This window comes from Aquarana catesbeiana, linkage group LG08, assembly GCF_042186555.1.
Source record: "Aquarana catesbeiana isolate 2022-GZ linkage group LG08, ASM4218655v1, whole genome shotgun sequence".
Classification (NCBI taxonomy): Eukaryota; Metazoa; Chordata; class Amphibia; order Anura; family Ranidae; genus Aquarana; species Aquarana catesbeiana.
The window spans coordinates 19,815,827-19,835,625 of record NC_133331.1 but is presented as its reverse complement, the minus strand read 5'-3'; the positions used below and the strand labels follow the sequence as shown (position 1 = coordinate 19,835,625).

The 19,799-nt window shown below is 45.1% G+C and overlaps 1 protein-coding gene across 2 annotated transcripts in view; it reads left to right on the top strand.

The window, feature by feature from the left end:
* The window catches only part of LOC141105222 (killer cell lectin-like receptor subfamily B member 1B allele C), a 60,129-nt gene extending 40,673 nt beyond the window's left edge, over positions 1 to 19,456 (top strand). For both annotated transcript variants that reach the window (XM_073595112.1, XM_073595111.1), the window contains 3 exons: positions 316 to 467; positions 17,851 to 17,963; positions 18,057 to 19,456. In XM_073595112.1, the coding sequence (XP_073451213.1) occupies positions 316 to 467; positions 17,851 to 17,963; positions 18,057 to 18,177 (386 nt within the window). In that variant the 3' untranslated portion in view covers positions 18,178 to 19,456. The remainder of the gene's footprint in view (positions 1 to 315; positions 468 to 17,850; positions 17,964 to 18,056) is intronic.
* Positions 19,457 to 19,799: the final 343 nt, after the last annotated feature.

The window sequence follows — 19,799 nt, the reverse complement described above, 5'->3', positions numbered from 1 at the left end:
ATTTTTTCTATTTTATTCTATTATATTCCTTCATTTTCTATTCTATTTTATTCTCTTCAGAAACTTCCATTTCAACTTGAAAACAATTTAAAAACTATTCAAATTTGATTTGAAAACTATTCGAATTTTAATTTCATCCAAAATTTGTTTAAATTTGTTACTATTGTATAATGAAAAAGTTGTCCGAATTTAAATTTGAAAATGAAATGAACTACACATATCTAATTGTCTAATTGTTTGGCTAAGGCAACTGAGTTTTTAAGGACAAGGTTAATTTATACAGATTTTAAAGGCAATTAAAACATTTTCTTCTAGTCTGTGCGCTTTGTCCCAGTGGCTGGTTGTGGGACAGAGAGAACTGTTATAACATTTCATCTGGAGGAGAATACAGAACATGGAATGAGAGTCGGGAAGTGTGTGAAGGGATGGGAGCCCATCTACTGGTCATAGAGGACCGGGAACAGCAGGTATAGTAGTGAGCTCTTGATTGATTTGGACCCAGCCAAGGTGGAATTATACTGATCGTTTCTTTGTGTCAAAAAAGCAATGGTGATACAAATTAAAGTGTTACTAAAAGCACAATAGTAAAATCATCTGTATATGCAGTAAAACATGCTTGTTATACTCACTATGGAACCTAAGGGGTTAATCCTCTGCATTGTGTAAAAAGTCTGTTTGATCCGATCTTCTCTGATCTTCCCCCTTCTTCCACTGTCCCCAATCCATCTCCTGATAGTACAGAGTCTTTGGAGTCACTCTGCACATGCTCAGTTTGGTGTGTATTGCTAGAGAGTTTTTTCTCAGAAGGGTGCATGTGATCAGCACAGGTCCAATCAGCACTGTCCAGACAGAGGGTCAGGGGTCCTGCAGCCTCAGAGGACAGTCAGAGGAGAATGAAAACTCCTCCTACAAGTTTTAACCAGACACTGGCAGACGTCACAAGACTGCTATATAATGCTGATGAGAAAAGGTATTTAGCAATTTATATTTACTAAAATAATTGCCTTTCCATGTTCTGTGTACTGTGGGAAACCAGATATAGTGAATGCAGGCTCCTGGGTTTAGTTACACTTTGAATACTTCTCTTTTGGGTCACAGGAGTGCACTTCAGTTACTCTCCTGTGATCCAGAATCAGTTAATAGCGAGCTATTACTTGTTCTCAGCTGACTTAGTAGAGAAACTCCAGGATCTTGATGGATCCCAACAATATTGTCCGGATCCACCTGGTTACCTTATGTCCGGATCCACCAGGTTACCATTTGTTTAGATGTGGCATTCGTTATTTCAGATAATTCAGATAAATTTGTATTCGTTACGTTCACAAACAGCCAAATTTGAAAGGAAATTCCAATACCTAGAATTTAATAGTTATTTCGAACTTTACAGATTTTCTTTCTTTTTTTCAGATTTTCGATTTTTCGGATTTTCGAATTTTTGAATTTCTGAATTTTCGAATTCTGAAAATTCCGAAATTCGGAATTCGAAATTTCAGAAATTTGCAATTTGAAAATTTGGAAGTTTAAAAATTCCAAATTCAGAAAATTAAAAATTCTGAAATTTGAAAATTCGGAAATTCTAAAATTTCAGAAATTTGAAAATCCGAATTTTCGGATTTCCGAATTTCCGAAAAAATGAATGAAACGAAAATGAAAACGAACACATTTTTTGTCAATGCACATGTATGTAATAATATATTTATAATATATATATATATATACAGTATATATATATATATATTATAATATAATATAATTTACTTTTGTTGAGGAAAAAACATTCCCCTCTGGGTGATTGATGTACACTGCGAGGATTATAACAACCTTTGTTGCAGATTCCTATCTTTTGTTATTCTGAAAGAATCCCTGTGTGTTTGTCTGTGCCTCTGGGCTAAGTGGGTCTAATGAGAGTGGTTTCATAATTCTCAATCAGCTGTGGCAGCTGCTGGGCTCTAATGAGGACGTGTTCCAATTGGAATTATCTCACCAAAAATGACATTATTGTTGCAGGGGATGCCTGAAATCTGACTTGTATCTTAGTGTAGACTTCTGGGAGAATTGGTGAGCCAATCACAGAAGCAGGAAATGATGCTTCTGGTGAGTGGTCAGTACACACTCTGTGTGCAGAACAACCCCATGTTAGCCATATTGCATTTATAAAAAATTACAACGGCTGCAGATTGAAAAGGAAAGGTAATTTTTAATAACATTCAATTACAATATGACTTGTATCACAATTGTACACGCTATATTCTTTTTTCTTTATTTGCTATTTTTTCCCCCAACGAAAGTGGAGTTACCCTTTAAAAATAAGTGAATAACATAAACGTAAATGCACCTTCAATATAACAAAACTGTGTAAAACAAACCAGATAACCAAACAAATAGTGACATACAATGAACTGCGCAAACCAAATATATACAGCAAACAGGATAAGCAAAGCATAGTGGTAACAGAGCCAGGGTCATATACGGGAGATCAAGCAGAGGGAGCTAGGAGCCGGACAGGACAGGGAGAGGGTAATAGGAGACGGAGAGAGCAAATGGGAAGGGATCAGGTTGCAGGGTCGGGATCTGGGTCCAGGATCAGGATACAAGATGCAGGGACACAGGTCAGGTGCACATGGAGACAAGCACCAAGGCAGGGAGGAAGAGCATAGGCAGGGCTTAAAGCAGATTTCCTGGGTAAAAAAAAAAAAAAAAGTCAGTAGCTAAAAATACAGTAGCTGTTGACTTTCAATATAAGGTCACTTACGGGGGGCGTGTCCGGACCTCGCAGTGAATGGACGTATGGACTGATAGCTCCACAGAGACCCATACAATCTAACGCCATCCAGCGTATTCGACCAACAGGGGAGCCTTAAAATTTCACCCACCAGTTCCTGGGCACCTCTTCCACAGAACCCAGGGGGAATTTCGGAACTTTACATGCTCGATCGGGCCCTCTGAAGCACCGGCCGGCTCTCCCTCACGACTGACTCGCCGCCATCTTGCGGCCTACGGCCCCTCTTCATCCCCGGACTCAGGTGCTGTAATCGGCCGAACTCGGGGGAGCCACACTGCCGCCATCCACTACAGACATAGAGAGGGAGGACCGGGCGCTGTATTGGCACTGTGGCAGCTGACAAACTCTGGGAGATTGGTCCCGAACGCTCGCGGCCCGCTCTTCCTCACGACAGACTCGCCGCCATCTTGCGGCCTACGGCCCCTCTTCATCCCCGGACTCAGGTGCTGTAATCGGCCAAACTCGGAGGTGCCACACTGCCGCCATCCACTACAGATATAGCGAGGGAGGATCGGGCGCTGTGTTGGCACTGATAAAATCTGGAAGATTGGTCCCGAACGCTCGCGGCCCGCCGCCATCTTGAAGCCTGTGGAGCCTCCAGCTCCCCCGAACGGGAGTACCGCGAGCGGCGGTACGAGCATATCCGAACCTGGCCCGGTGTACAGCGGACACCTCCGGAAGGTAGGCCCTCTCCATACAAGCCCCGTAAACCAGCAGCCACATAGGAAAGGCCGATATCGGACACCCGCGGCCTGCCACACAAATCCCCGGTCACAGCCTAAGTTAATAGGAGGTCCTGGCCTAACTGTGGAAGAAGGCCGCCATCTTGCTCCCCCAGGATCACCTCACCTGATTTCTCTTCTGAGGGGCGTCGCCCAACTTGATATGGCGACGGACACCTAAACCCTGAGCTTTGTCCATCACGGGAGACACACTAAGCAACCGGTAGGTACTCTCACACTATCCTACCAGTGGATAATGGGCACGGCTTCTCGATCATCCTCTGCATCCCGCTCGAGATCCCCCAGGGAGCTAACTGAATCCCGAAACCGCCATATACCGGAGATGTTCAGAACCGGCAGAGGCAATATGGCGCCTGCCCCTCACGGCCCTCCGCACTCAGGAGCACAGTCTCTGCCTCCAAACACGTCTGACTCTAGTCAGACCAGATCAAATGCTGCAGGAGACGGAATTGTACTTACCCCCCAGCCTCAGCTCAATATCCAAGACATAAGACTGATTGCTGAAGATATCAAGGACACTTTGTCCGCAGCCATAGCGGAATTACGGCTGGATTTTCGCGCCTTGAACGAGAGAGTCCTGAGAGTTGAGACAGTAACTGAATGCCACGACACCGCTATTCACTTAGTCACTGATTGCGTTGATTCCCACACACTGCAGATGCGTGACATGCAGCGTCACTTAGAGGACCTTGACAACAGGGGTCGGAGGCATAATCTCCGTGTCAGAGGCCTTCCGGAGGCATTTGAGGGGGAACAGATCTCTCAAGAAGTAACCAGCCTTTTCAACGGCCTTCTCCACAGACCCCCGCAAACCCCCATTCACATGGAGAGGATACATCGCGCACTGTGCCCCAAGGGACGGGAGACAGATCCTCCCCGGGACATAATATGCTGCATTGTCGATTACAAACTAAAAGAGGACATCCTACACCAAGCCAGGAGCAGCCAGCAAATCACACACGCGGGTGCCCATATCCAAATATACCAAGATCTATCTGGGATCACACTTCAACATAGAAGAGACCTGAGGCCACTTCTAGATGTCTTAAGGGAGAAACGTATTCTCTATAAGTGGAAGTTTCCCTTTTGCCTCTCAGCTTCCAACAACGGCCGCACAGCAATACTCAAAGTTCCAGAGGATCTGCCTCAGTTCTGCGCCACACTTGGGATTGCCACAGTGCCAGTGCCTAATTGGTATGCCGCCTTTCGCAGGGTCCCACTACACCTCGACCAACCTAGAGATGAACCCATGGAGGCTCAGGAATCCAGACACCGCAGAAGACGCTCGCCTTCCACCCATAGGAACCAACCCACCTACCGGAGCGGTCCTGGAGCTGACTACGTTACCACCTCCCCAAGATCAAGGAGGAGGCGCAGGGACCGCTAATATCGGGGCGACAGGACTCTATATCTCTGTTACACGTTTCTCTTTCCTTTAGTTTCGTTGAGCTTTGTTCAGTCCCTTATCTGAAGAATTTTGTTTTGGGACCTAATTTTTGACTCCCATATGTCACTACAGAAGTGTGGATACTAATGTCTATAGGCTGTCTCCTCAATTACACCCGTTCAGGCCCGCAGGGTCGCAAGATCTTCACAGGATACCCAGGCTCGTTCTCAAGCCTACCTGTCCGTTTACAGATCTACATGTGGCTTACGGCCCACACCTTCGCTCAGACCTCTTTGGTTACGGCCTCAGGACACAACGCTGAACTACTCCTAACCCGGCACTACAATTTTCGTAACACTAGCAGAGTCTCTTCAATCACGCAACCTACAGCGGACGCACTGGGATCTTTCGATCACGCAGACTCCAGCACTACCCTTCCATCCGAAGAGATGAGATCCGCTCCTCCTCATTCAACAACAAGGTGTACGACCTGCGGAACTTAGAACTCCCACTTTGGCCGACTGTCCTGCCTTGAGGATCTGGTTGCTTAGTCATCAAAGGATCAGACCGACCGATACACTGCGACAGACGTCCGTCTACTTACATCGGCAAGAGACTCAAGGACTCACACCTACACTGTCCTAGAAACATCACAGCCGTTACAACAAGTCTATAAGTATAAGTTCTATTTTTTTGGTTAGCCGTTTTTCTTTTTTGCTTCCCTTTCAACACAGCGGACTGTTGGCTGCATAGCTGACCTGCACCAATTTGTTTTCCTAGCAGCCTAGAGTAACGTAAGAGTTTTTAGAGGTTAACTATACTGTTAAGATGTTTTAAGTACATACAGACATGCACAGGTCACCCCCCTAAGACCAGACAAATCTCCCTATTAAGTGTCTTTGGGGGTTGCAGAGCCTGATTTGTGTCGGCTGCCACCGTCCCTTCCCCGCCTTCACGGACCCCGAGTGGGGGGTGGGGGGTGGGGAAGGATCGGCTTAGAGCCCTCTTCCCTGACTGGGGAGCATTGCAGACCTGTAAGGCTCCCTACTGCTAACCTGCACATTACCCATAGCTAGGTTCACCTCTCACCGCCGCACCACCCTCGGGGAGCTGTTTTGTTATTACATTACCCACTGGGACGTTAACCCACCCACTAGAGGTGCTCCATTAGATATACCTACCCCTTTCAAGCTACAAACCATCCCGTGATGGCGGCTCACATTCCGTTCATTGAACGTCACCCTCATTTCGTCCATCGCTGCCAGGTTTCTCGGCCAACCCCCACACGGACTCGGTTAGGGATATTGTCCGTATGTAAGGACTCTCTTCCTACCCGTGCTCCGCTTTACGCCGATTGCTACTCTCGAGGTTGTTGGATAAGTACTTCCACACCTCTTCGGATACTCTCAGAATACACACTCATCTGACTCACTCACATCCTTAGCCCCTCGGATTTCCCCCCTACCTCTAACTACCCTTCTATTACCCCTTCCCTTCACTTATGGCGGGCACACAGGACACCAACCCTTCTACGGATACTACTTCACAACAAATACACTCACTCAAACTATACTCCATAAACATTCGGGGCCTAAACGTTCCGGAAAAGCGATCTAAACTTCTCCATTCGCTACAGCAAGCTCACGCCCACATCGCACTCATACAGGAGACCCACTTTCGGTCAGACTCTATCCCTAAGCTTAAAAATCACTACTTCCCCACAGCATTCCATTCCTCCAACCCGGAAGCCAAATCTAAGGGGGTCACCATCCTCATCGCCAAAAATTGCCCACTCCAAGTAACGGAAGTACAAACGGACCCATTGGGACGTTTTCTTTTTATTAGAGGCACCCTGAACAAAATACCTCTCACCATTGCGAATATTTACGCTCCTAATACTGGCCAAGTGACCTTCTTCCGACATACTCTACAGCAACTCTCCAGCTTCCACTCAGGAACCCTCATCGTGGGCGGCGACCTTAACGTTTCTTTATCCCCCTCCATTGATACTTCAAATGGAGCCTCTTCCCTTTCCTATAGGGCCCTAAAGTCGATCAAGCAACAATTTCATAACCTCCTACTACATGACACGTGGCGCACACTACACCCCAAAGTAAAAGATTATACCTTCTTCTCTCCCCCACACAACAAATATTCAAGACTTGACCACTTCTTTCTTTCCCAGACAGATCTTTCCAACCTAGCCAACGCAACCATTGACCCAGCCATCCTCTCGGACCACAATCCCATCTCCATGACTTTACGACTGCAATCACCCACCAGGAAACCACGTATTTGGTGCCTAGACAGCTCCCTATTAACAGACGAGATATATGCTCAGAGACTGACCACTTGCCTCTCCAACTTTTTTCAAGATAACTCGTCCCCAGACGTGGCTCCCACGGTTACATGGGCAGCGCATAAATGTGTCGTCCGCGGGGAACTGATGAATATAGCTGCACACCGTAACAAACTCAAGAACTCCCGCATGGCGGAGTTGCTGGCTCGCATTCGTACACTAGAGCAGACACACAAGGCCTCCCTCGCCAAGTCCACACTTGCTGAACTCTCTCAGGCTAGGGAAGAACTCTTAGACACACTGACGACAGCGGTCAAACGCAAGTATGCGTTATCACATAAGCTATATTACGAATTCGGCAATAAAGCCGGTAAACTATTGGCGAGAGCTCTTCAGTCTAAAAAAGCCTCTCATACTATTCATAAGCTTACTACACCCAAAGGAGAGGCAGTGGTCACAAACGAGGGCATCTCTGCGCAATTCGTACAATACTTCACCAAGCTATATAACCTCCCGAATGCCGAAAGTTCTGATGCTCCAGCTGACCGTAGGAAGACCCTAACTGACTTTTTAGCACAATTTGGACCCACCCCGCTTACCCCAGAGGACTCACAGACTCTAGACCACCCAATAACGTCGGACGAAATTCTCCTTGCTCTCAAACACATGAAGACAGGCAAAAGCCCGGGACCGGACGGTCTCACGGCAGCCTATTACAAATCGTTCCCAAAACTTCTCCTACCACATCTATCCAACGCACTTAATGACCTTACAACAACCTCGGTAGCCCATAGAGATTTATTGCAAGTGCATATTACCCTCATCCCGAAACAGGGCAAAGATCCCTCCTTGGTATCTAACTATCATCCCATATTGCTTCTTAATGTCGATCTGAAACTGTACGCGAAAGTCCTGGCCAATCGTATCGTCCCCTTCATCCCAGCCCTGGTTTCTCTAGATCAGGTCGGTTTTGTCCCGGGCCGCGAGGCCAGGGACAACACCACTAAGGCCCTCAACATCCATCATTGGCTTACTAAAACGGCCACACCGGGATTTTTTCTCTCACTGGATGCAGAGAAGGCGTTCGACCGGGTAGCTTGGGATTATATGGAGGCTACTTTGCAGGCAGTGGGTTTACCACCTCGCATGCTAAACATGATTTTAGCGCTATATGCCTCCCCGACCGCTAGACTCCGGATCAATGGTGGCTTGTCGGACGCCTTCTCTGTATCCAATGGGACGCGACAGGGGTGCCCTCTGTCGCCCCTTATATTCATTCTAACGTTAGAACCCCTACTCCGTAAACTGAGAGCAAATTCGGCTATCAAGGGAATTAACATCCAACAAAAACAATATAAGTTAGCAGCATACGCTGATGACATTTTACTTTTTTTGACAGACCCTATCACGACCTTACCTAACCTCCTGGCGGACTTTACCCTTTTCAAGAACTTATCCAATCTCCAAATTAATTTTAGTAAATCCAAGGCCCTTAATGTCACTTTACCAAGGGAGACGGTGAAGCTATGTCGTAGTAACTTCCCATTCGTTTGGGAGCAAGCCGAAATACTATATCTAGGGATCAAAATTACTACTGACCTAAAAGACCTCTACGCCAAAAATTTCCTCCCCTTACTCCGCTCCATCCAGGGCGACCTGCAGAAATGGAACCTAGGTTCCTTTTCTTGGTTGGGTAGAATTGCAATATTAAAAATGAACATCCTACCCAGGCTCCTCTACCTCCTTCAAGCTCTCCCGATCACGTTACCTACCTCCTTCTTTGCCTCTTATAAACTGCTCTCCCGAACCTTTGTGTGGGCCTCCAAAACTCCGCGTATTGGCTGGGACAGACTTGTTCTCCCTAAAAGACTGGGGGGTCTGGGTCTCCCAGACCTCCAAAAATATCACTGGGCCTGCCACCTGACCAGATTGGTGGATTGGCATACACATCATCCCTCCAAGGACTGGATTGCACTGGAAGCATCGTTCACACACCTGCCCTTAGCCAACACACCATGGATGACCCACACTAATGTTCCCAAGGAATTCACTACTCATCCCCTCATTGGGACCACACTTTCAGTGTTCAAAAGAGCATGCAAAATACTAGCCCTCACACCCTCACCAGGCCCCATGACCCCGCTGGACGACAACCCAGCCTTTCCCCCGGGTCTTTTCCTAAAAGATCCTGCCCCGGATACCCTCGGCTCCCCAGCTAGAGCACAGAAATTCTTCCTAAATGGGTCTTTCCTCTCTTTCCCGACACTTGTCACTACTCTACCTAACTACGACATACCCTTTTACAAATACTTGCAAATAAGACATTTCCTCCAACCCTCCAACCAAAACTCTGCCTGGCACCGAGACCTCACGCCGTTTGAATTGCTTTGCGCCTCAACAGAACCACAAGGCCATCTCATTTCCTCAAATTATGCACTATTGTTCTCAGGCCACAAAATTAAAGATGACACCCTTACACAACAATGGGAAAAGGACCTAGCCATAGACCTCACCCCCTCAGAGTGGGAACACATATTTACCCTCATGCACAAGGGGTCCATTAATGTCACGACGCAGGAGAATAGATACAAAATTTTCTCAAAATGGTACCGGACCCCCGACAAAATACACCACTTCCACCCCTCTGTCCCTTCTACCTGCTGGAGGTGTAATACCGCTAGAGGTACTCTACTTCACATCTGGTGGGAATGCCCCCTTCTCCAACCCTTCTGGTCAGACATTCATGAATTAATCTCCCGAATCACCACATATACTCCAGACTTCTCCCCCGCCAGATACTTATTGCACCACAGACGAGGGCCCCCTTCCTCATACAAAAAGACCCTAACTATACACCTGATTAATGCAGCCAACCTTTGCATACCGGCACGTTGGAGGAACCCCTCCCCTCCCACAGTTCAAGAATGGACTCTCAGGGTAGACCGAATAGCGGAAATGGAGCAACTCATCGCTCAAGCAGCGGATACTCCTACCAAATTTCAGGCCACGTGGGCCTGTTGGACTGAGTATAGAAGCTCACAAAAGCAACAGGCCTTGGCCCAACCAACCCCTCAGTCCCCCTGAGAGGCACACACGACAAGTGCACTAGTGTCCACTTTTGTTAACACACCCGCCCCTACTGTCCCCCCTCTCCCTATACCTCCCCCCACCAAAGATATAGACCTGACATTTTCAGGAAACCTAATGCTTGCCGTATACATGCATATCATACACGCCTTTACTCAATAGCGACTTCATAGATTCCCCCTTCGAGCGACTGATTCATCCTCAGTCCGCCCTACACTTTGGACGACTTCACCTCCTCGTACAGGTTTTAAATTCCAGTCACCAGACCGTTATGTTAACTACTATTCATGCCTTGTCAGGTATCCCGTTCTCGTTCACAGCTAAGATCCCGTCGGGGGTGAACGGAAGCGGGATTGCTTATAAGGCGGTCTGGCCCTGCTCTGCAAACCACACCCGCTCTCTCTCTATCTGAATTTGCCTCCATAGTGGTAAGTGGCGATCCCTACTTTGTTAGACTGTTGAGCCTCATGCATGATTACAAAGGTCTATATTGGCTCATGTTTATACTCTGCTGTTCTATAAGTGCATGCTGCCCATTGATTGTTTGTTTGTTTCTTTCTCTAAGATGTATGGCAAACATTACATGTTAACCTGTAAAATTTCAATAAAATCTTTTGAAAAAAAAAAAAATAAGGTCACTTACCTGTCCAGGGAGCCCACGATGTCGGCACCCGAAGCCAACCCGTCCCTCAGCTCTGAGTGCTGAATGGTCCCTGCTGTCTTCTGGGACTTGTGTGTCTCCCAGAAGGCAGCGGGGGGGAGAAGGAGGAGGGCCGGACCTTGCGTAGTTTGCCGCACAAGCTTGCGTCGATCTTTCCCCGGGAAGTGTGGTACAAGGGCCTCATCCCCACAACCGTGGCCAGTGGTTGTGGGGGTCTTATCGGAATCTGGAAGCCTCCTTTAACCACTTGCCGACCGCCTAACGCAGATATACTGCGGCAGAATGGCACGGGCAGGCAGAATCACGTTCCTCCCGATCGGACCCCCCCCCGGTGCCAGCAGCGGTCGGCTTGTGACTGGGAGCGTTGAGAGGCGAGGGGGAGACCATCCGATCGTGGCCCCCCCCTCGCGATCGCTCCCAGCCAATGGGAATCCTCCCCTGCCTGTGTGTAGTTTCACACAGGCAGAGGATGTGATGTCATCTCTCCTCGGCTTGGCAGTTTCCGTTCCAGCGCCGAGGAGAGAAGACAAGTGAGTGCACCAAACACACACACAAGACAGTAGAACATGCCAGGCACACTAAACACCCCCGATCCCCCCCCCGATCGCCCCCGATCCCCCCCCAATCACCCCCCCCGTCACAAACTGACACCAAGCAGTATTTTTTTTTTTTTCTGATTACTGCTAGGTGTCAGTTTGTGACAGTTAGAAGTGTTAGGGCAGTGAGTATTACCCCCTGTAGGTCTAGGGTACCCCCCTAACCCCCCCTAATAAAGTTTTAACCCCTTGATCACCCCCCGTCACCAGTGTCACTAAGCGATCATTTTTCTGATCGCTGTATTAGTGTCGCTGGTGACGCTAGTTAGGGAGGTAAATATTGAAGTTCGCCGTCAGCGTTTTATAGCGACAGGGACCCCCATATACTACCTAATAAATGTTTTAACCCCTTGATTGCCCCCTAGTTAACCCTTTCACCCCTGATCACCTTATAACCATTACGGGTGATGCAGGTTAGTTCGTTTATTTTTTATAGTGTCAGGGCACCCGCCGTTTATTACCGAATAAAGGTTTAGCCCCCTGATCGCCCGGCGGTGATATGCGTCGCCCCAGGCAGTGTCAGATTAGCGCCAGTACCGCTAACACCCACGCAGCATACGCCTCCCTTAGTGGTATAGTATCTGAACGGATCAATATCTGATCCGATCAGATCTATACTAGCGTCCCCAGCAGTTTAGGGTTCCCAAAAACGCAGTGTTAGCGGGATCAGCCCAGATACCTGCTAGCACCTGCGTTTTTTCCCTCCGCCCGGCCCAGCCCACCCAAGTGCAGTATCGATCGATCACTGTCACTTACAAAACACTAAACGCATAACTGCAGCGTTCACAGAGTCAGGCCTGATCCCTGCGATCGCTAACAGTTTTTTTGGTAGCGTTTTGGTGAATTGGCAAGCACCTGCCCCAGGCAGCGTCAGATTAGCGCCAGTACCGCTAACACCCACGCACGCAGCATACGCCTCCCTTAGTGGTATAGTATCTGAACGGATTAATATCTGATCCGATCAGATCTATACTAGCGTCCCCAGCAGTTTAGGGTTCCCAAAAACGCAGTGTTAGCGGGATCAGCCCAGATACCTGCTAGCACCTGCGTTTTGCCCCTCCGCCCGGCCCAGCCAAGCCCACCCAAGTGCAGTATCGATCGATCACTGACACTTACAGAACACTAAACGCATAACTGCAGCGTTCGCAGAGTCAGGCCTGATCCCTGCGATTGCTAACAGTTTTTTTGGTAGCGTTTTGGTGAACTGGCAAGCACCAGTGGCCTAGTACACCCCGGTCGTAGTCAAACCAGCACTGCAGTAACACTTGGTGACGTGGCGAGTCCCATAAGTGCAGTTCAAGCTGGTGAAGTGGCACACACAAGTAGTGTCCCGCTGCCACCAAGAAGACAAACACAGGCCCGTGGTGCCCATAGTGCCCTTCCTGCTACATTCGCCAATCCTAATAATTGGGAACCCACTGCTTCTGCAGCGCCCGTACTCCCCCCCATTCACATCCCCAACCAAATGCAGTCGGCTGCATGAGAGGCATTTTCTTTATGTCCTCCCGAGTACCCCTACCCAGCGAACCCCCCAAAAAAGATGTTGTGTCTGCAGCAAGTGCAGATATAGGCGTGACACCCGGTATTATTGTCCCTCCTGTCCTGACAATCCAGGTCTTTGCATTGGTGAATGTTTTGAACGCTACCATTCACTAGTTGAGTATTAGCGTAGGGTACAGCATTCCACAGACTAGGCATACTTTCACAGGGTCTCCCAAGATGCCATCGCATTTTGAGAGACCCGAACCTGGAACCGGTTACAGTTATAAAAGTTACAGTTACAAAAAAAAGTGTAAAAAAAAAAAACACAAACAAAAATATAAAATAAAAAAAAATAGTTGTTGTTTCATTGTTCTCTCTCTCTCTCTCTTCTCTCTCTATTGTTCTGCTCTTTTTTACTGTATTCTATTCTGCAATGTATTATTGTTATTATGTTTTATCATGTTTGTTTTTCAGGTATACAATTTTTCATACTTTACCGTTTACTGTGCTTTATTGTTAACCATTTTTTTGTCTTCAGGTACGCCATTCACGACTTTGAATGGTTATACCAGAATAATGCCTGCAGGTTTAGGTATCATCTTGGTATCATTCTTTTCAGCCAGCGGTCGGCTTTCATGTAAAAGCAATCCTAGTGGCTAATTAGCCTCTAGACTGCTTTTACAAGCAGTGGGAAGGAATGCCCCCCCCCAACGTCTTCCGTGTTTTTCTCTGGCTCTCCTGTCTCAACAGGGAACCTGAAAATGCAGCCGGTGATTCAGCCAGCTGACCATAGAGCTGATCAGAGACCAGAGTGGCTCCAAACATCTCTATGGCCTAAGAAACCGGAAGCTACGAGCATTTTATGACTTAGATTTCGCCAGATGTAAACAGCGCCATTGGGAAATTGGGAAAGCATTTTATCACACCGATCTTGGTGTGGTCAGATGCTTTGAGGGCAGAGGAGAAATCTAGACCCCAATTTTTTCAAAAAAGAGTACCTGTCACTAGCTATTGCTATGATAGGGGATATTTACATTCCCTGAGATAACAATAAAAATGATTTAAAAAAAAAAAATGAAAGGAACAGTTTAAAAATAAGATAAAAAAAAATAAATAATAATAAAGGAAAAAAAAAAAAAAAAAAGCACCCCTGTCCCCCCTGCTCTCGCGCTAAGGCGAACGCAAGCGTCGGTCTGGCGTCAAATGTAAAAAGCAATTGCACCATGCATGTGAGGTATCACCGCGAAGGTCAGATCGAGGGCAGTAATTTTAGCAGTAGACCTCCTCTGTAAATCTAAAGTGGTAACCTGTAAAGGCTTTTAAAGGCTTTTAAAAATGTATTTAGTTTGTCGCCACTGCACGTTTGTGCGCAATTTTAAAGCATGTCATGTTTGGTATCCATGTACTCGGCCTAAGATCATCTTTTTTATTTCATCAAACATTTGGGCAATATAATGTGTTTTAGTGCATTAAAATTTAAAAAAGTGTGTTTTTTCCCCAAAAAATGCATTTGAAAAATCACTGTGCAAATACTGTGTGAAAAAAAAAAATGAAACACCCACCATTTTAATCTGTAGGGCATTTGCTTTAAAAAAACTATATAATGTTTGGGAGTTCAAAGTAATTTTCTTGCAAAAAAAAATTATTTTTTTATGTAATCAAAAAGTGTCAGAAAGGGCTTTGTCTTCAAGTGGTTAGAAGAGTGGGTGATGTGTGACATAAGCTTCTAGATGTTGTGCATAAAATGCCAGGACAGTTCAAAACCCCCCCAAATGACCCCATTTTGGAAAGTAGACACCCCAAGCTATTAGCTGAGAGGCATGTTGAGTCCATGGAATATTTTATATTGTGACACAAGTTGCGGGAAAGAGACAATTTTTTTTATTTTTTTTTTTTTTTTTGCGCAAAGTTGTCACTAAATGATATATTGCTCAAACATGCCATGGGAATATGTGAAATTACACCCCAAAATACATTCTGTTGCTTCTCCTGAGTACGGGGATACCACATGTGTGAGACTTTTTGGGAGCCTAGCCGCGTACGGGACCCCGAAAACCAATCACCGCCTTCAGGCTTTCTAAGGCCGTAAATTTTTGATTTCACTCTTCACTGCCTATCACAGTTTCGGAGGCCATGGAATGCCCAGGTGGCAAAAAAAAACCCCCCCAAATGACCCCATTTTGGAAAGTAGACACCCCAAGCTATTTGCTGAGAGGTATAGTGAGTATTTTGCAGACCTTACTTTTTGTCACAAAGTTTTAAAAATTGAAAAAAGAAAAAAAAAAATTTTTCTCGTCTTTCTTTATTTTCAAAAACAAATGAGAGCTGCAAAATACTCACCATGCCTCTCAGCAAATAGCTTGGGGTGTCTACTTTCCAAAATGGGGTCATTTGGGGGGGGGGGTTTGTGCCACCTGGGCATTCCATGGCCTCCGAAACTGTGATAGGCAGTGAAGAGTGAAATCAAAAATTTACGGCCTTAGAAAGCCTGAAGGCGGTGATTGGTTTTCGGGGTCCCGTACGCGGCTAGGCTCCCAAAAACTCCCACACATGTGGTATCCCCGTACTCAGGAGAAGCAGCTAAATGTATTTTGGGGTGCAATTCCACATAAGCCCATGGCCTGTGTGAGCAATATATCATTTAGTGACAATTTTGTGCAAAAAAAAAAAAAAAATTGTCACTTTCCCGCAACTTGTGTCAAAATATAAAACATTCCATGGACGCAACATGCCTCAAAGCAAATAGCTTGCGGTGTCTACTTTCCAAAATGGGGTCATTTGGGGGGGTTTTATGCCATCTGGGCATTTTATGGCCTTCAAAACTGTGATAGGTAGTGAGGAGTAAAATCAAAAATGTATGCCCTTAGAAATCCTGAAGGTGGTGCTGGGTTTTCGGGGCCCCGTACGCGGCTAGGCTCCCAAAAAGTCCCACACATGAGGTATCCCCATACTCAGGAGAAGCAGCTAAATGTATTTTGGGGTGCAATTCCACATATGCCCATGGCCTGTGTGATCAATATATAATTTAGTGACAACTTTTTGTAATTTTTTTTTTTTTTTGTCATTATTCAATCACTTGAATTCAAAATGAATATTCAATGGGCTCAACATGCCTCTCAGCAATTTCCTTGGGGTGTCTACTTTCCAAAATGGGGTCATTTGGGGGGATTTTGTACTGCCCTGCCATTTTAGCACCTCAAGAAACGACATAGGCAGTCATAAATTAAAGGCTGTGTAAATTCCAGAAAATGTACCCTAGTTTGTAGGCGCTATAACTTTTGCGCAAACCAATAAATATACACTTATTGACATTTTTTTTACCAAAGACATGTGGCCGAATACATTTTGGCCTAAATGTATGACTAAAATTGAGTTTATTGGATTTTTTTTAGAACAAAAAGTAGAAAATATCATTTTTTTTCAAAATTTTCTGTCTTTTTCCGTGTATAGCGCAAAAAAATTAAAAACGGCAGAGGTGATCAAATAACATCAAAAGAAAGCTCTATTTGTGGGAAGAAAAGGACGCAAATTTAGTTTGGGTACAGCATTGCATGACCGCGCAATTAGCAGTTAAAGCGACGCAGTGCCAAATTGTAAAAAGTGCTCTGGTCAGGAAGGGGGTAAATCCTTCCGGGGCTGAAGTGGTTAACAAAGGGGGCCCCAGATCCCAGCCCCCCTGTGTGAATGAGTATGGGTTACCCATTCACCAAAGATGTGTCCAAAAGGAATAAAATCACAGAGACAGTTTTTGAGAAATCCTTTGTAAAAAAAATGTAAAAATAAAAAACAGTGTCCCCCAATGTAGACCAATCATCAATCATGCCGCTCGCCGCACCTGAAAAAAAAAAGACGCTTTCGCCGACACAGAAGCCATCTGCCTACTGCAGGCTCCTCCGTTTGACACCTTACCTTGTTCTTTGGTGGTTGGTTATGGTAGTAGCAAGAAGTTAACAGTTAAATTTAGAAAAAATATATTTTTTTTACTATTTTGGGTCAGTTTTCTTTTGATAATAAAAAAAAAAATCAGGAGATATCCATTACCATTTATCACCAAATGAAAGCCAATTTGTACTAAAAAAAAGATGTGGTATAATCCACCTGGATGCACAAAGTGGTTGATAGTAAGGAGCAGATAATATGTACGGTTTTACTAACACATGTTAAAAATGCTAAATTGGTTTTAGGCATTTAGATTTGTTTTACCCTTAGACGCGAAGGGGTTAATATAGAAGGTTAGATATGTAAAATGATTGTTATTTCAATGGAGCAACAGGAAACTGACAAATACATCCAGTTAACGGATCTTCATACAGCTTTTGTACAAACAATGGAATAAACAGATCTTCATACTTCTATCCAATTTGTGTGTCCGATGTCTGTGGCTGGATTATGACTAGGGTTACCACCTGTCTAGGATTCACCTGGACAGTCTGAGTTTTTAATCATGTGTCCAGGTTTCAGTCAGCCTGAAACCCGGACACAATATTCAGACCGGGCTGTGGCTCCCCAAGAAACTGAGATAATCACACACAAATCTGTTGCCGTACGGGAGCTGCGGGTGGCTGTCTGGGGGCAGATTTAGCATCACTGAAGAGTGGGGCGATGATGTCAGCAAGGGCAATTTCACCACACCCACTGTTCGCTGTATTACTACTCTCCTTGGGGCACCCAAATATGTCCCAGGTCTTTTATAATCCTATAGTGTTTACTGTGAAAAAAAAAAAAAATAGCCCTATACTGCTAAAGTGTTCGGGTTTGGCTTGCAGAAAAGGTGGCAACCCTAATTGTGACAGATGATGTTCTCTTCTCCCAGGAGTTTATAAACAGATCTATCAACCAACAAACAGATAGAAAGTTCTGGATTGGTCTGTACAGAGATGGAGATGGATGGAGATGGGTGGACGGTCGGCTCTATAATACCGGCCTGTAAGTGACTCTTCATCTACACTGAGAATATGAATGTTGTTCATCCAGAAAACAATAAATACTCATAACTACTCATTATTATTTATTACACAGATTTCATCTATCAGGATCCTCAGGAGACTGTGTATGGTGGGAAGCAGATTCTGGATATAATGAGGATCGTTGTCAATCCCAACACAGCTGGATTTGTCAGAAGAGATCCCTGAAGATCTGACAGATTCCTCCCAACATACAGACACTCTGTACAGACCACAGATCACCCACAATAAAATATTACATCGAAATCCTTCGGACACAGTTGATCACAGATCAGGGTAAAGGGCCAATCACGGCTGATCACATGTAAACAAACTTGCTGGTTATCGGCATTGCTTTCTTCACGCGTTGTCACAGTGTGAGGAAAAAGAGCTGGTAACCGGCAACAGTGATGGGAAATTTACATTAATAATCAAGGCACTGACCATCAGTGTCCTGATGATCAGTGCAGCCCACTAGTGCCAATCATTACCCATTAGTGCTGCCTATCAGTGCCCATCAGTTCCCCCTATCAGTGTCTCCTATCAGTTCCTATCAGTGCTGTCTATCAGTGCACATCAGTGTCACCTTCAGTGCCATCTATCAATGCAGCCTCATCGATGCCTCCTCATCAGTGCCCATCAGTGAAGGAGAAAATTTACTTATTTGTAAAAGTTTATAACAGAAACTATATATTTTTTCAAAATATTCATTTTTTTCCCTTTGTTTAGCAAAAAATAAAAACCCAGCAGTAATTAAATACCACCTAAAGAAAGCTCTATTTGTGTGAAAAAAAATGATAACAATGTCATATGGGTACAGTGTTGCATGACCGCGCAATTAACATTCACAGTGTGACAGCGCTGAAAGCTGAAAATTGTCCTGGGCAGGAAGGGGGTAAAAGTGCCCGGTATTGAAGTGGTTAAAGTGTGACATGATAGGTATCGATTTACTCAGCGTAACATCATCTTTTATATTGTACCAAACAATTGGTTATCATATTGGGTTTTTTTTTTTACACAATGCTTTTTTTTTTATTAAATACGTTAGTGTATATATATTTTTTTAATTGCATTTGATAAAAATGCTGCACACATAAAAATATGTCAGGCTGTTGGCGGTAAATCCGACCGTTTGTACGCTCCATCGGACAATTGTTGTCGGACTTTAGGGCAACAAATGTTGGATGGAAGGTTCTCAAATTTTCCGCCAACAAATGTTTGTTGTCAGATTTTCCGAGCGTGTGTACACAAGTCCGTCGGACAAAATTCAAAAGTACAAACACGCATGCTCTGAAGCGTGGATGAGCCAGAAGCGGTCGGTCTTGTAAACTAGCGTTCGTAATGGAGAATTAACATTCGTGACGCAGCAAATTATGAAATCTTGAAATGTAGCGCACAATTCTCTTCTTCTTTAATGGGATAATAATGAAGCTGCTTTGCTGGTGATACTGATGGAGTTATTGCAAACGAATTTTCGAAGGCTTTTTTTTTCTAGTGATATCAAGAATAATATTATTGTGTTTTTTTTTTTTTTATTTGGGCAAGTTACCACAACACCATTATCCCATAGTTTTTAAGATCAAAGATACAACTATGTTGGTGTCTCTTGTCAATTTTACATTGTATTTTTTAAAATGTAACTGCCGACTCCCAAACTGTCATTTGAAGTAAAACAAATAGCCAAGTATTATTCTACACAATTATTTTATTGTGCATTAAAAAAGAAAACAAATAAAATTAGACATGCTATCTGCCAAGAGAACTTAACCAAAAAGTGCATTCTATGCATCTAAAAATCTAGGAAATATAACAAATCAAA